Raw genomic sequence first — 17,710 nt, 5'->3', positions numbered from 1 at the left:
GAAAAATAACCAAGAAAAGCACCCAAACAAAATGTGGAAGTTGGGGGCAGAAATTTGAAATTCCTTATGACAGCAGAAGACTCAACTTAATCTCCTTTGGAAGTCCAGTTTCTAATCCCAGAGTACAGAGTCAGCAGACCTAGGAGGGGTGAGCTAAATATTTTAAAATGCCAGGCTACAGCAACTCACGAGAAATCTTTAAATAATTCAGAGTCAGAAGTGCACTTTGAAAAAACACATCACTAAAACCTGATTCCAAAGCCAGCGCCTGAGCTCCCTCCTAAACAGGAATAAAATTAAATAATCCATGAGAGTTGTGACTTCCAAACTCAGATAAGAGCAGGCAAAAGACAGGATGCAACACATTTCTGATTTTAAAGTTGATGCACAATCAATAACCTCAGAAACGAGATTGGAGACAATTGAAGGCTTTAATACGCTAGATGTTTCCCCCAGCAGCGCAGGTACAGAAGGAAGCTGCTGCAGCAACACGGGTAAGGCGGAGCTAACATGCAAGCTTATGCAATGGAACAAGTACATTCTCCACCAATGGTATTCCGGCATTACTAGGTACCGTAATCCTCCTAACACAGACTACCACATTCACCCCCTGTTAAAAAAGAGTCTGGCGGGGGTAGTGGCTTTGTATTATAATGTGGTAGAAGTGGTAGAAGTTATAGTTATGAAGGTACCGTAATGCCTCCGTACAGCATTTTGCCTCATTACAACTTTTAACTATTTACAACAGTAATGTACATTTCAAAAGGAAGCAATTAGTCGATCGGGTGCCCTGGTCGTCCTCTGCGATCGTCGTAGCTTTGGTGGTGATGTCGGTGGATGTTCGGGCGTTTGTGACTCCGGGAGCGTGGTTTCGGCTTCGGCGGCTTCATCCCCCCTAGACGTGGCTGGCGGAATGGCCGACTGGCCTGAGAAGGGGGCGGCTGTGGGGTGTGCCGGAGGGAGGGAGGGTGGGGCTGGTGACGGGGGTGTGTGTGGGGATCCAGCGGGCGCTAGGTCCCATAGGGAGACTGTATCCTGTCAGCCGTCGGGGTACGCCACGTAGGCGTACTGAGGGTTAGATGCGTGGAGGAGATGGACCCTCTCGACCAATGGGTCCGATTTGTGCGCCCGCACGTGTTTTTGGAGCAAGACGGATCCGGGAGCTGCCAGCCAGGTCGGGAGCGAGGTCCCAGAGGAGGACTTCCTGGAAGACAAGGAGACGTTCGTGAGGTGTTTGGTTGGTCGTGGTACACAGCAGTGACCGGATGGAGTGGAGGGCATCCGGGAGGACTTCCTGCCAGGGGGAGACTGGGAGATTCCTGGACCGCAGGGGCAGGACGGTCTTCCAGACTGTTCCGTTCTCCCTCTCTACCTGTACGTTTCCCCGGGGGTTGCAACTGGTCGTCCTGCTCGAGGCAATGCCCTTGCTGAGAAGGAATTGACGCAGTTCGTCGCTCATAAAGGAGGATCCCCTATCACTGTGTATGTAGGTGGGGAAACCAAACAGCGTAAAGATACCATGGAGGGCTTTTATGACGGTGGTTGCGGTCATGTCGGGGCAGGGGATGGTGAAAGGGAACCGGGAGTATTCGTCAATCACGTTCAGGAAGTACGTGTTGCAGTTGGTGGAGGGGAGGGGGCCTTTGAAATCCATACTGAGGCATTCAAAGGGATGGGAAGCCTTTATCAGGTGCGCTTTCTCTGGCCTGTAGAAGTGCGGCTTGCACTCCGTGCAGATTTAGCAATTCCTGGTGGCTGTCCTGACCTCCTCGATGGAGTAGGGCAGGTTGCGGGTCTTGCTGAAGTGGAAAATTCGAGTGACCCCCCCGGGTGGCAGAGGTCCTCGTGGAGGGCTCGGAGGCGGTTCACTTGTGCGTTGGCACATGTGCCGTGGGATAGGGCATCAGGGGGCTCGTTTAGCTTCCCGGGACGATACAAGATCTCATAGTTGTAGGTGGAGAGTTCGATCGTCCACCGTAAGATCTTGTCGTTATTTATCTTGCCCTGCTGTGCATTATCGAACATGAAAGCAACCGTCCGTTGGTCAGTGAGGAGAGTGAATCTCCTGCTGGCCAGGTAATGCCTCCAATGTCGCACAGCTTCTACTATGGCCTGGGCCTCCTTTTCGACTGAGGAATGGCGGATTTCGGAGGCGTGGAGGGTGCGTGAGAAGAAGGCCACGGGTCTGCCCGCTTGGTTGAGGGTGGCTGCCAGAGCTACGTTGGACGCGTCGCTCTCGACCTGGAAGGGGAGGGACTCATTGATGGCATGCATCGTGGCCTTTGTATTGTCTGCTTTGATGAGACTGAAGGCCTAGCGGGCCTCTATCGACAGTGGATTGGATCAGTGGATGAGCCTTGTCCGCATAGTTGGGGACCCACTGGGCATAGTAAGAAAAAAAAGTCTAGGCAGCGCTTCAGGGTCTTGGAGCAGTGCGGGAGGGGGAACTCCATAAGGAGGTGCATGCGTTCATGGTCGGGGCCTATCACTCCATTATGCACTACATAGCCGAGGATGGCTATGCGATCGGTGCTAAACATGCATTTATCCTTGTTATACGTTAGGTTAAGGATTTTTGCGGTTTGGAGGAATTTTCGGAAGTTGGTGTCGTGGTCCTGCTGGTCGTGGCCGCAGATGATGACATTATCGAGGTACGGGAATGTGGCCCGTAAACTGTACCGGTCAACCATTCGGTCCATCTCTCGCTGGAAGACCAAGACCCGTTAGTGACACCGAAGGGAACCCTTAAGAAGTGGTAGAGCCACCCATCTGCTTCGAAGGCAGTGTATTTGCGGTCACTAGTGCGGATGGGAAGCTGGTGGTAGGCGGACTTAAGATCCACCGTGGAGAAGACCTTGTGATGCATAATCCTGTTGACCAGGTCGGATATGCGGGAGAGAGGGTACGCGTCGAGCTGCGTAAACCTGTTGATGGTCTGACTGTAGTCGATGACCATCCTTTGCTTCTCCCCGATCTTTACCACCACTACTTGAGCTCTCCAGGGGCTGTTGCTAGCCTCAATGACACCTTCCTTCAGTAATCGTTGGACCTATGACGTAATAAAAATCCGGTCCTGGGCACTATACCGTCTGCTCCTGGTGTCGACGGGTTTGCAATCCGGGGTGAGGTTCGCAAAAAGGGAGGGCGGATCGACCTTGAGGGTCGCGAGGCTGCAGTCCGTGAGGGAGGGTATAGGGCCGCTGAATTTGAAAGTTAGACTTTGGAGGTTACACTGAAAATCCAATCCTCGGAATGTGGCCGTGCAGAGGTGGGGAAGGACATAGAGTCGGTAGTTTTTGAACTCCCTTCCTTGGACTGTGAGGTTAGCTATACAAAACCCCTTGATCTCTACTGAGTGAGATCCGGAGGCCAGCGAGATTTTTGATTGACGGGGTGGACGGAGAGAGGACAGCATCTTACCGTGTCGGGGTGTATGAAGCTCTCTGTGCTCGCAGAGTCGATTAGGCAGGACGTTTCGTGCTCGTTGATTAGCAACGCCGTCGTAGCAGTCCATAGTGTTCGGGGCCGAGACAAGGCTGCTCGTGGCAGCAGTTGAATGTTCTCTTCGGGCGGCGTGTGGTCAGCCGAGTTGGGGTCCTGGGAGCCTATCCAAGATGGCGGCGCCGATTAGTTGCACATGGCTGGGGTGCACAAAATGACGGCGCCCCTCCATCGCAGGTGGCGTCCGCGGGACAAGATTGCGGCACCCGGAGGCCGCACGTGTACCTGGAGGAGGAAGATGGCGGCACCCGCTGGCCGCACGGGGAACGTGGAGAGGCTTGTGGTGGCGGTCCGCATTCGCCACCGGAGACCGCAGTGACCGCCCGGGCCTGGCATACCGCCACGAAGTGGCCCTTTTTACCCCATCCCTTGCAGGTGGATGCGCGGGCCGGACAGCGCTGTCGGGGGTGCTTGGCCTGTCCGCAAAAATAGCAGCAGGGCCCCCCCGTGGTTGCCAGGCCGTCTTGCAGCACAAGCTTGTGGGGGGATGGGAGATGCCTCGGGGTCGGTCGCGGGGGGGTTCTGCGCTGCCCAGGGGGCTGCCGCGTGGTCAGGGACGTAAGCGCGGGCGTTTCGGGAGGCCACATCCAGGCAGCCGGCAAGGGCCCGTGCCTCCTTGAGGCCTATGGTGTCTTTCTCCAGCAATCGCTGGCGGATTTGGGAGGACAGCATACCTGCAACGAAAGCGTCCTGGATCAAAGGTTCTGTGTGGTCGCTCGCCGAAACTTGCAGGCAGCTGCAGGTTCGCCCCAACAGCAGGAGCGCACGGTAGAATTCTTACAGCCATTCCCCAGGGATTTGTCGCCTCGTCGCTAGCAGATGTCGAGCGTAGACCTGGTTTACCGGGCGAATATAATGTTCTTTCAGCAGCTCCATTGCTGCATCGACGTCGTCCGCGTCCTCGATGAGGGTGTAAATTTCTGGGCTCACCCTCGAGTGCCGGACTTGCAGTTTCTGTTCTCCCGTGGGTGTGTTTTCGGCCGTTCCGAGGTATCCGTTAAAACACGGCAGCCAGTGCTTGAAGGTTGCCGCTGAGTTTGCAGCGTGGGGGCTGAGTTGCAGACACTCCGGCTTGATTCAGAGCTCCATTCTTTTAAATCTAGCGTATTAAATTGATGCACAATCAATAACCTCAGAAACGAGATTGGAGACAATTGAAGGCTTTAATACGCTAGATGTTTCCCCCAGCAGCACAGGTACAGAAGGAAGCTGCTGGGGCAGCACGGGCTCTTATACCCCGCCTTGCAAGGCGGAACTAACATGCAAGCTTATCCAATGGAACAAGTACATTCTCCACCAATGGTATTCCGGCATTACTAGGTACAGTAATCCTCCCAACACAGACTACCACAAAAGTAAAGTGTGGTGGCTAGCTGAGGACCTGGGTATGATCCCGGCCCCGGGTCACTGTACATGTGGAGTTTGCACATTCTCCCAGTGTCTGCATGGGTCTCACCCCCACAATCAAAAGATGTGCAGGGTAGATGAATTGGCCATGCTAAATTGCAGCTTAATTGGAAATAACAAAATTGGGTACAAGAAAGAAAGAAGGAAAGAAGGAAGCAGGGCAAGGGAACCTTGCAGGCAGTCGACAAGGTTGCCATTATTTAAATTTTTTTTCAAACTGAGTGTGATTGCCAATGGGATGGAGTCTGCTAAAACCAGCAAACGTGAGAAATCCTTTTATCTGCAAGCGAATGGAGATGCTGTCTTAATAGAAGTTAATACATTTGTATTTGTGGATGAAGTAATCCTAATGTAAGGCATTGATGAATCCTCAACAATTTTGGTTAATCAGCCTTTGATTAATATTTTAATCTTGTAGAGCACATAGAGCTTGAAACTAGAGACAGAAAACCTCCAGTAAAGCTGAAAGGACAAAATACATTACCCAATCTAACTACACGAGTGCACCAGAGAGGCAAATCAATTTCCAATAGTCCCAAAAATGTATCTTTTCAGAAACCCTGACACATTACCCAAATTGCTACAGTTGTGGAAGTGCAGAGCAGCTAACTGTGAATGAAGGAAAGCTATTTGATTAAGTCCAAAATACAAAAGCCCTGCAAAAGGAAAATTAAATGAGTTCAGAAAATGTTTGCAACAAAGCTAAATTGGAAATTTGAAAGACAAAATTCAAGCTGCATTTATTTTTGGACACTTAGAAGAAAACGTGGAAAAACTTTAATTTCCAAAGATATATACGAAGGGGTGAAAGGGAAGTAGAACTTCTCACAAAAGAGTGTGAAGAGTCTCAGATACAATTGGCAGAAGTGCAATTACAGGATCTGGGGCGAAATTCTCCTACCCGCCCCGCCACATTTCTGCGCCGACCGGCCGGCGGGAGTCTCCGTAACGCCGGCCGGTCAATGGGGTTTCCCATTGTGGGGCAGCCCCACGCCGTCGGGAAACCCCCGGGCGCCGGCAGAACGGAGACTCCCGCCGGCGGAGAATGACGCCCCTGAGCTTGAAGGCTAGAGCAGAGCAATTATGCGTTTTTAAAGAAAAACTGATCAGCGTAGAGAACCAAATTTCACATCCGAAAGATGAGATTTTAAAGCAAAAAAAGAACTGACACGAAAAGTCGCTCTTAGGACTTGAAGTGCTTAAATGACAAACTTGTAGAAGCATAAAATTAAAACTTGCTGAATATCAAGCATCAGAAGTCTCTTCTAAGCATAATGCTAAATGCCTGGAACAGGATAAAGAATCATAACAGTTGCTTGAAACCAGATTTAACAACCACCATTGATTAACTTCTTGAACTGTGGTCCAGTCTGAACAACATGAAATTTCAGATAAGCAATATGTAAGAGCAAATCCAGGGCGCGATTCTCCAAAATGGAGTCTAAGTGTTCGCGCCGTCGTGAACACCGTCGCGTTTCACGACGGCGCGAAATGGGTGCAGGGACAACCGATTCTGCCCCCCACAGGGGGCCAGCACGGCGCTGGAGCGGTTCATACCGCTCCAGCCTTACATCCTGGCGCAGACTGGGGTCGGCGCCAACCCGCGCATGCGCAGTGGCGAAGCGCCAACCGACGCATGCGCGGTATACTCGTGGAACGCTCCGTCCCCGACGCAACATGGCGCGGAGGTTCTGGCGGCCGGAAGTGGAACAAAGTAGGCCCGGAGGGAGCGGCCGGCCCGCCGATTGGTGAGCCCCGATCGGGGCCAGACCCCATCGGAGGCCCCCCCTGTGAAGAAGAGCTTTTCCCCGCCCCACAGGCCGTCCCCTCAACCCTTCGCGCAGAGTTCCTGCCGGCAGCGACCAGGGGTGAACAGCGCCAGCGGGACTCTGCCGGTTCCGCGCGGCCGCTCGACCCATCCGGGCCGGAGAATTGGCGGCCCGGCTGCGGACAGCGGCCCGTGACCGGCGTCGTGCCAAATGCGCCGGCGCAAATGGTGCCGATTCTCCGCACTTTGGAGAATCGCCCGTCGGCATCGGGGCGGCATGGCGCGGTTGCGGTGATTCTCCGGCCCGGCGCAGGGCTGGGAGAATCGCGCTCCCAGACTTTGAAAGAAGATATGAGAAATTCTGTGAAACCAAATCGACAATCTAACAAGTTGTTGCAACCCTCCCGAGAGTCACGGGGTGTGGACTATGAGCTTCTTAACACGGGGAGCCCTCCCCCTTAACAAGGGGATCCCAGCAAACATAAATGCCTAGGTCAGGGCAGGAGATCCCTCGGGGAGTGGAGTTGTAGATAGTAAGATTGTGTAAATTAAATCTTTTGTTTTGCCTCCATTGTCGCTTCCTTGTGGTCAGGATCCAAATCAAGTGAATTGTAAGATTTCAAGGAGCAGACAGTGACAATGGAAGAAACATTTTGAACAGAACTGAACACCCAGGTAAAATTGTCCAACTGGGATAAGAGTTCCTTAGATAACTCTGAAACAAAGACAACTCAACTGAGCTGAATAAAAAGATGCATAAGCTCAAAAAACGGAAAAGGAATCAAGTACTCAAAAAATTTGAGAAAAATTGTGAAATAAGTGGGAACCTTTGAAATGTAAACATCCACATAAGTTACAACACCCACACAATGATGAAAGAGGCAAAGGAAATAATAAGGAGAAGAGCTTAATGTTCATCCACTCGACAAGAACCACTGTCCAGAGGAACATCCAAAACAACCAAATGTGGTTTAACAAGAATGGAAGAAAAGGATGAAATCATATCCAGATGCTAGAACAGCCTCCAAACCTACATGAAGAATCAGCAGCGGCAGAGTCTACCATTCCTTTGTCAACAGTGCAAACGGGATGTGGAAAGTTTATACAGCCTCTTGTGAACCTGAACCTGTGAATTCAAGGACTTGAAGTAGGGTGATGGGGTAGTGACAATATAGTAATGAAAATAGTAATGATATAGTAATGATAGTAATAACATTGTAAGATGTAAGGTAAACAATAAGCACTTAAAACACATTGGATAAAGACTTGGGGTAGGGGTAGTATAAAGGTCTGGCACTTATCAGGTTAATATGGGACTGGGACTGGGTACAGTACTGCCCATACAAGTGAGAAAATGATCCACGCCCAGCACCAGTATAGTGTTGAATAGAGCCATGTGTACCAGCAAGTAGGGAGACAGTTCCGAGCTTGTACCCTTTATTGATTAGATATTTATAAATAGCTCTCAGAATAAATAAAGATTTACAGTTAATCTACAGATGACTAAGAACATAGAAAATTAAAAAATAGCTGCAGTAGATCACATGATCCATCAAGCCTGCTCTGCCATCCTATGTCATCATGGTGACCTTGGACTTCAACTCCATTCTCCTGCTCACTTCCTATATCCCTTCATTTCTGAGAGATTAAAAGACTGTTTATACAACCCTTAAATGTATTCAACAATGAAGCAACCACAACCCAATGGGGTAGAGAATTCCAAAGATTCACAACCCTTTACAGTGAGGTAATTTTGCCTAATCTCAATCCTAAATGATTGTCCCTTATCCTAAAACTGTGGGCGGGATTCTCTCAGCCCGGGGCTGGGCCGGAGAATTCCCGCGACCGGGCCACGTCGCCCCGGCACGCGATTCTCCGCACGGCGCCGGTCGTGGGCCGCTCTACGCGGCCGGCATGCCGATTCTCAGCCCGGGATGGGCCGAGCGGCCGTAGTGAAAACGCGGAGTCCCGCCAGCGCCATCCACACCTGCTCGCAGCCGGCGGGAACTCTGCGTGGAAGGGTCGGGTGGCAGCCTGTGGGAGGGGAGGGGAGCTCCGACCCCGGGGGGGGGGGGGGGGGGGGGGCTCCGATGTGGCCTGGCCCGTGATTGCGGCCCACCAATCGGCGGGCCGGCCTCTCTAGCTGGGGGCCTCCTTTCCTACGCCCCAGCCCCTGTAGCCCAGCGCCATGTTGCGTCGCGGCCGGCGCGTTGAAGGAGGCCACTGCGCATGTGCGGATCCCGCCGCGCACAGTCCACGCCGGGATCGGCAGCTGGAGCGGCGCAAACTGCTCCACCACCATGCTGGCCCGCTGTAGGGGCCAAATGAGTCCTGGCGGTGGCCCGTTCACGCCGTCGTAAAACTCGTCGCGTAAAACCCTGTATATTTTTATAAAATATATATAAAGATCCTCATTGCCATTTCGGAAATTTTAAAATTGAACAAGATCCTTAAAATGGCTGAACCTATGCTTCCCTATGACCCCTGAACAGAAGATGCTACTTTGGAGTTTCAGGGAAACTCGCACCTCATTATCTCTGAGGAGCCACTGGTAACCACCTGTTGACTGCACAGTCCAACTTCAAAGAGAGCTACACAGAGGCCATCTGCATTTAATAACCCAGGCTGGCAAGAAGGAGACTGATGGTCTGTTAAGAAAAAAGGCCTTGCAACCTTTCTTTCAATTCATAATTGCTGAGACATTTAGCAATCACATTCCAAACGACGGATACATATTCATCCTATTGGAGAATGGGTGGAGAAGGGGGGGGGGGGTGATATTGGCCTCTGGTTTGTTGAACAAGTTAATATTGCATTGCGGAGCTGAATGTCCAGACTGCTCTCTATCATTTGATTAGAAGCCTCACAGGCAAGGAGCTCTACCCAGGTGGAACATCTGACCGTACCTACACTGCTTCTGCTATACGTTCTGTCCCATTGTCTGCAAGACTGATTCAACTCTGCATGCCTAACTCAACTTGTGAAGTCAACACCACCAGAAAATTGAAATTATACAGCACTGGTCTTCTACATGTTGACCTCCGTGAAGCAATACCTCATTTTACTTTGATTCTGCACCATGGAACCCACATGCACCAATATTTATTTTCTCTGTGGTCTCTGGGCTGTAAATCCTTTTTTTTCTATCTTTTTATTGTCCGCATGTGGAGGTGACATTGCAAAATCAGCTTCCACACTTTGACTGCGTACATATTAACTAATCCTTTGAGTTCATCCTACCTCGGGTTTACTGTGGGGTCATTAATAGAAAATTGGATTACACAAAAAACTGACGGGTCAGGAGATATGTCACCGCTTACAAAGAGGGAAGCAAATCTGTTTGTAGTCGAGTGGTGAGTGGAGAAATTCATACCATTTAAATTAAATAGCCCTTCTGTCCATTACAGTTCTTTATTCTTGTACTCAAATCCCCTTGTAATGAAGGCCAAAATGCCATTCTTTCTTAATTGCTTGCTGTACCTGCATACTAACTTTCTATATTCCATGTACAAGCACACTCAAGTCTCTTTGAACATCAGCACTTCCAAGTTTCTCACCTTTTAAAAAGTATTCTGCTCATTTATTCTTATGATTAAAATGAATAACTTCACATTTCTTTATTTTACCCTCCATCTGCCATCCAGTTGCCATGTCACCTAACCTGCCTATACCTCTATGCAACCTCTTTGTGTCCTCTCCACAATTTACCATTCTACCTAGCTTGATATCATCAGCAAACTTTCATACATTACTCAATATCTCTTCATCTAAGTCATGAATCTAAATTATAGGTAGCCAAGGCCCCAGCATTGGTCCAAATGATACTGTACTATTCACTGGCTGACATCTTGAAAAAGGCCCGTTTATGCCCAATCCAGTATCCCGGCTGATATATTGCCCCAATTCCATGATTCAGTTTTTTGCCCATTAATATTTTGGAAATCCACGTATATTACATCTACTGGTTCCCCTTCATCTACCTACTCTCAAAAGACTCCAATAAGTTTATCAAACAGAATTTCCCTTGAGTAAAACCATGTTGATTTGTTCTAATCATACAAAACGAACACAGGACATCCTGAAGGGGGAGGGTGAACAGCCAGAGGTCGTAGTACACATAGGTACTAACGACATAGGCAGGAAGAGTGATTAACCCCACCACTCACCTCCCCCAACCTTGGGGAAGCCCACGGGAACCCACCCCGCACCCTCCTCCACCTGCTAAGTCACCAGGCCCGATCTCTGGCAGTGCCAATCTGGCACCTGGTCAACTTGGCACTGCCAGCCTGGCACCCTAGTAGTGCCCTTGCCAGCCTCACTCAGCCTGTCTAAATCCCGCCAAAGCATCTCTGCATCCTCCTCACAGCTCATCCTCCTACCCAAATTCATATCATCTGCAAATTTGGAGATAACACATTTAGTTCCCTTGTCCAAATCATTAATATATAATGTGAACATTTAGGATCCTAGCACAGATCCTTGCAATACCTCACTAGTTACTGCCTGCCAATCGGAAAAATACCCATTTATTCCAACTTTTTGCTTCCTGTCGGCTAACCAGCTTTCTATTCATTTCAAGACACTACCTGTAATCCCATGCACTTTAGCTTTACATAGTAATCTGCTATGTGAGACCTTGTCGAAAGCCTTCTGAAAGTCTAAATAAACTTCATCCACTGGTTCTCCCTGGTCAACTCTACTAGTTACATCTTCAAACTCAAAGAATTCTAGTAGATGTGTCAGGCATGATTTTCCTTTCATAAATCCATGCTGACTTTGTCTGATTACACCACTGCTTTCCAAATGCTGTGCGATGAAATCCTTGATAATGGACTCTCGCAACTTCCCTACTACTGATGTTATGCTCCCTGGTCTATAGTTCCCTGTTTACTCTCTACCTCCCTTTTTGAATAGCGGGGTCAGAAGGAATCATTTGGTAACCAGAAGGTTCAGTCCAGGAAGGAGTATCCTAGTTGCAGATTTGTCCAATTGTGCAATTCTCGATTGTGGGTGTACATCCACGCAGCACGGTAGCACAGTGGTTAGCACAGTTTCTTCACAGCTCCAAGGTCCCAGGTTCGATTCCCAGCTTGGATCATTGTCTGTGCGGAGTCTGCACACTCTCCCCATGTCTGCTGGATTTCCTCTGGGTGCTCCGATTTCCTCCCACAGTCCAAAGATGTGCAGGTTAGCTGGATTGACTGAGCTAAATTGCCCCTAGTGTCCAAAACAAAAGGTTAGGTGGGATTATGGGGATAGGGTGGAGGTGTGGGCTTAGGTGGGGTGCTCTTTCCAAGGGCCAGTGCAAACTCAATGGGCCAAATGGCCTCCTTCTGCACTGTAAATTCTATGATATCTATGATATCCATGGTATGTGGAGTGGACCGCCTAAAATGTTACATGTTCTTTAAGTAAGGAAGACCAAAGTCAAAGAATATGACAGTTCTACTTCAGGTTCGGTGATGGTAACATACTGAAGTCACTAAAAAAAAGGAATTCCATGTAAAATATCTGGGATAAATCACACTCTCAGTAGTGACATGGTATTGAGTGAAATAACCTAACTGTTAAGTAAACCTTCAAATAAAAAGGTCCAAATGAAGTTGGACGCGATCTTTTGTCAACACGACCCATGATGTCCTCACTCATACATCCCATCTAGTCACTGTCAATTGATGCACAGAATAAATACACAACACTGAATGTCAACCTTTAACTCTCTGTAAAATGTAAGATTTCCACACTTAAAAATGATCACTGAGTGAAACCACAGGTGCTGGTTCATAAATTTTGTGCTTGCTCATGGTCACTTTATAAGGTACTCCGGCAGGTCTGGAGTTGATGTGGAGACAGGTATGCTGCCTTTCTTGCTCTGGTGGGGCATTAGGTGGCTATGGCCTGAGTCCTCTGGCTGCAAGAGCCTTCTGGCACATATCTGTGCAGGGGATGCCTCAGTCATCGGACCAGCATGCAGTGTTGGCTTCACTGCCAGAAGGGTCAAAGACCTGTTTTTAGCGATCGAAGCATCTTGAGAGGAGCCTCCATTCATTTAATGTTTCTTCTTTGCCTTTCTAGGCCCACATTCATTCCTGTGATTGACTGGAGCAGTCCAGTTCCTGGCACCAGGGAGATTCATGGCTGGCTCACCTCGCCCACACATCACTCTGTAGCCCTCATGGATGAGGCCATACTCTGCGGTTCGGTGTGCATCCTCTGCGTCCACTCAGTGCTATACCAGCACTTACCTAGCAGGGGTCATTGGATAGTAGTTATGAACTAAACGCAAGTCTGACTTTGATTTATGCTTCCTTAGTTCATCCAAGACTGTGGCAGTCCTTTAGCGACAATTTGAATTATTCTTGACTTCTTGATTTTAAACAATAGTGGCCTGAATTTTACCAACCAGGCAAATGATTGGACATTGTGTGGAAATGTGGGCTGGTGACAGGCGACAGAACAGACAGGAGGGGAGCTGGCTAATAAATGATGGCCGGTGAAGTCACAGTGCTGGAAGCTCTCATGCAGGTACAATTTTTAAAGGCACATGTGCAAAAGTCGGTAAACCTGAAGACATTTGCAGAAAGGAAAAGGTCTGTAGCAGAGGAAGGGTTGTTCCTCAATTCAATGACACCTCCCTTAAGGTGCTCCTGTCAGCAGTAAGTGAAAGGAGAAATGTCCCATTTCCAGCAGATGTGAGAATGAGGCCAGAAAGCTTTATCAAGCTGACATGGCTAGAGATGACTGACATTGTAAGCACTGAGGGGTCTTTGGAAAAACCTGGATCAAATACAGGAAGAGATTTAATGACCTGCTGCAGGTGATTAGCAAACTGGAACCCTGGGGCAACACCAGGCTCCAAGGTCTGAAATGAGGCAGCCAATTCACATGCATCTGAACCTCATGGTCAGAGATGGGTGACTGATAGCACTGAGATGGTGGACTGGCTACCTCACCATGCCATCCCAACAGTATATTGCTGCACGTTTTGAATGTTGTGTAGAAGCGTTAACAAATCAAGGTGTAGTTTCTTCCATTACCATGGTGACACTGATGGAGGAGAAGGCCAAGGATATAGAATGGGTCATAACAGGACAGTTTGTTGTTGAGGGTTAAGCATTCCTGTAGGTTATGGAGAGTGTGTAAAGCAATTGTTGTGTTCTACATTTCCTAGTCCATCTGTGGCCTCTGGCAGCTGTGTGAGCCTTTAATGTCACTGGAAGCTTCCGACCAAGGGGTATTCCAGGGCTTGGTTGAAGGAGCAGCTGTTTCATTTAAACCACGGCTATCCACAAGGTACAGCAGAAGATCAGGAACAGATCAGGTTTCCAACTAAATTGGAAAGCTCAGAGGATGGAATGCTATCTCAGGACACTGTCAATTAATTCCAGTGCACTGTCCACCAGCGCAGATACACTCACATCGGTGGGCTTTGTTGAACAAGTGGTGTAATCTGGGTAAACACTGCAGAGACACTGAGGAGGAAGTAATGGATGCAGTGACAACTCCAGCCTATTCCATTTGCAGAAGCGAGGAGAGGTCCAGTGATGTTCAGTTGCTGTGCTGAGCACTGGTGTGTATATTAGATGAGGGTAGGATCGTGCTCAGCTATGATATTCCTCTCACCTCAGGGCAATTCGTGAACAAAGGTAACAGAAGGTTTGCTCATACCCCTAAACAATACTACATGTTCCTTCACTGTCTTCTGAGAGTAAGGATAAAGTTAATCATAATTAAATTTCACATGTTTGAAATAAATATCAAAAATAAGTGGCGTCATTCTCCGACCCCCCGCCGGGTCGGAGAATGGCCGTTGGCCGACGTGAATCCCGCCCCCGCCCCCGCCGAAGTCTCCGGTACCGGAGATTGGGCGGGGGCGGGAATCGGGCCGCGCCAGTTGGCAGGACCCCACGCTCAATTCTCCGGCCCAGATGGGCTGAAGTCCCGCCCAGAAATTGCCTGTCCCGCCGGCGTAAATGAAACCTGGTATTTACCGGCGGGACCAGGCGGCGTGGGCGGGCTCCGGGGTCCTGGGGGAGGCGCGGGCGATCTGACCCCGGGGGGTGTCCCCACGGTGGCCTGGCCCGCGATCGGGGTCCACCGATCCGCGGGCGGGCCTGTGCCGTGGGGGCACTCTTTCCCTTCCGCCTCCGCCACGGCCTCCACCATGGTGGAGGCGGAAGTGACTCTCCCCACTGTGCATGCGCGGGAAACTGTTAGCGGCCGCTGACGCTCCCGCGCATGCACCGGGAAACTGGCAGCTGCCGCTGCCGCTCCCGCGCATGCGCCGCATTTCCACGCCAGCTGGCGGGGCAACAAACGCCATTTCCGTCAGCTGGCGGGGCGGAAATCCCTCTGACGTCGGCCTAGACCCTCAATGTTGGGGCTCGGCCCCCAAAGATGCGGAGCATTCTGCACCTTTGGGCCGGCGCGATGCCCGTCTGATTGGCGCCGATTTGGGCGCCAGTCGGCGGACATCGCGCCGTTGGGGGAGAATTTCGCCCAAGAAATTATTTGAATCTTAAAGATGCCAAAAGCTGATCAAACTACTGGTTTTGAGTTGCTTACGAACCCTCACATTCACTAGGAACTTGGGTTAACATATAGAACAAAGAACAAGAACAAAGAAAAGTACAGCACAGGAACAGGCCCTTCAGCCCTCCAAGCCCGTGGCGACCATGCTGCCCGACTAAATTTCAATCTTCTACACTTCCTCGGTCCGTATCCCTCTATTCCCATCCTATTCATGTATTTGTCAAGATGCCCCTTAAATGTCACTATCGCCCCTGCTTCCACCACCTCCTCTGGCAGCGAGTTCGAGGCACCCACTACCTTCTGTGTAAAAATCTTGCCTCGTACATCTACTCTAAACCTTACCCCTCGCACCTTAAGCCTATGGCCCCCAGTAATTGACCCCTCTATCCTGGGGAAAAGCCTCTGACTATCCACTCTGTCTATGCCCCTCATAATTTTGTAGACCTCTATCAGGTCACCCCTCAATCTCCGTCGTTCCAGTGAGAACAAACCAAGTTTATTCAACCGCACCTCATAGCTAATGCCCTCCATACCAGGCAACATTCTGGTATATCTCTTCTGCACCCTCTCTAAAGCCTCCACATCCTTCTGGTAGTGTGGCAACCAAAATTGAACACTATACTCCAAGTGTGGCCTAACTAAGGCTCTATACAGCTGCAACATGACTTGCCAATTCTTATACTCAATGCCCCGGCCAATGAAGGCAAGCACGCCGTAGGCCTTCTTGACTACCTTCTCCACCTGTGTTGCCCCTTTCAGTGACCTGTGGACCTGTACATCTAGATCTCTCTGACTTTCAATACTCTTGAGGGTTCTACCATTCACTGTATATTCCCTACCTGCATTAGACCTTCCAGAATGCATTACCTCACATTTGTCCGGATTAAACTCCATCTGCCATCTCTCCGCCCAAGTCTCCAAACAATCTAAATCCTGCTGTATCCTCTTGACAGTCCTCATCGTTATCCGCAATTCCACCAACCTTTGTGTCGTCTGCAAACTTACTAATCATACCAGTTACATTTTCCTCCAAATCATTTATATATACTACAAACAGCAAAGGTCCCAGCACTGATCCCTGCGGAACACCACTAGTCACAGCCCTACAATTAGAAAAGCACCCTTCCATTGCTACTCTCTGCCTTCTATGACCTAGCCAGTTCTGTATCCACCTTGCCAGCTCACCCCTGATCCCATGTGACTTCACCTTTTGTACTAAATAATGAGACTGATGAAATAACCTGGCTTGATTACCATCAGTACCGAACTAGTGATCTCACAATTTTGGGCTGAAACTCCTCCTAGCCGATTCCTTCAATTATGTTTTTAAAAATGATTTGTTTTATCTTAACTTGAATCAACACAAGTCTCAAAAGATCCCCTAAATATTAAAATTATTCTCATTGTATTTATCTTAAATGGATACTTTTTAAAATGCCTCTGAGCAACACGTCAAGGGCTTTGGCAGTCGTTTGTCCCTGTGATTCAACACAAGGTGATAATGAAGTCTTAGATATGCCATGAAATGTTTTGGAAGAAAAGCAAAAATGATTAATTAGAGTATCATAATGTGAGACAGCTCTTGTATTGAAGTATACAACAAAACGTGGCAAATATCTAACAAACATCTACTCCTGCCTTCCATCTCCTAATAATGAACCTTTGCTAAAAGGTTACTATTATTTTTTTTTGCTGCTGATAACTACCATGACTTACATGGATGAAAATTATGATCTTGATGAATGACAGTTATGTTTATGTCTTCAGCAGAAACAAAATGCAGACATACTGGAACTTGTGTAAGCTGGCATTAAATAACTACATTTGTTCATGGTACATTTGTTATCAAACAAAATGTCACATCAGCTAAACTGGATTTTATAGACTCTCCCCACTGTAAATATGTCCTGTACTAAATTAAGAGTCACTGCAATGTTACATAAACATAGCTAAGTTTTTACTGCCAGGTACAATCTTGTTTCTCCAAAGTTAAACAATGAGAAATGTTTTATGTCTTACAGCTATAAATGAGGACTCTAAGGAGACTGAGCAGTCCTATACTATGTCTGGTACCTTTGTTTCAATATCACCTAATCGTCAGCACATTTTAATCACTGGACAATCAAGAATTCTGTGAATCAAGTGAATTGACCTCAGTACTCAATTCTTCAATTTGCACTCCTAATCAATAAGGACTGTTGCCAAGAGCCTCACCTCAAAATAATTTGTCATCTAATGCACTGACATGTATTAAAGCCAGTTGGTTATCCCTTTTGCTACTAAGCACATATTTTCACTGTAAACTTACCTGCATTCGAACTCTCTCTGTTTGGATCCATCTGTGCAGGTGTAGAGTTTACCCTTTAAATAAAAAAATAATAAAAATAAAAATACTGACATAGAATAAGAGAAACACATTTTCCACTCCACATTTTTTCAACAGAGCAATTAAATAGAGAACTTTATTACATAATTTAATAACAAGTACCACAATAACAGATA

At 48.5% G+C, this 17,710-nt stretch overlaps 1 protein-coding gene across 5 annotated transcripts in view; it reads right to left on the bottom strand.

The window, feature by feature from the left end:
• cacna1c (calcium channel, voltage-dependent, L type, alpha 1C subunit) overlaps positions 1–17,710 on the bottom strand; it is a 1,623,635-nt gene that overhangs the window by 472,201 nt on the left and 1,133,724 nt on the right. For all 5 annotated transcript variants that reach the window (XM_072484617.1, XM_072484613.1, XM_072484615.1 and 2 more), the window contains one exon: positions 17,517–17,569. In XM_072484617.1, the coding sequence (XP_072340718.1) occupies positions 17,517–17,569 (53 nt within the window). The remainder of the gene's footprint in view (positions 1–17,516; positions 17,570–17,710) is intronic.

Source organism: Scyliorhinus torazame, chromosome 19, assembly GCF_047496885.1.
Source record: "Scyliorhinus torazame isolate Kashiwa2021f chromosome 19, sScyTor2.1, whole genome shotgun sequence".
Lineage (NCBI taxonomy): Eukaryota > Metazoa > Chordata > Chondrichthyes > Carcharhiniformes > Scyliorhinidae > Scyliorhinus > Scyliorhinus torazame.
Note: the sequence above shows the minus strand (reverse complement) of the source record. Positions and strands in the feature narration are given on the sequence as shown.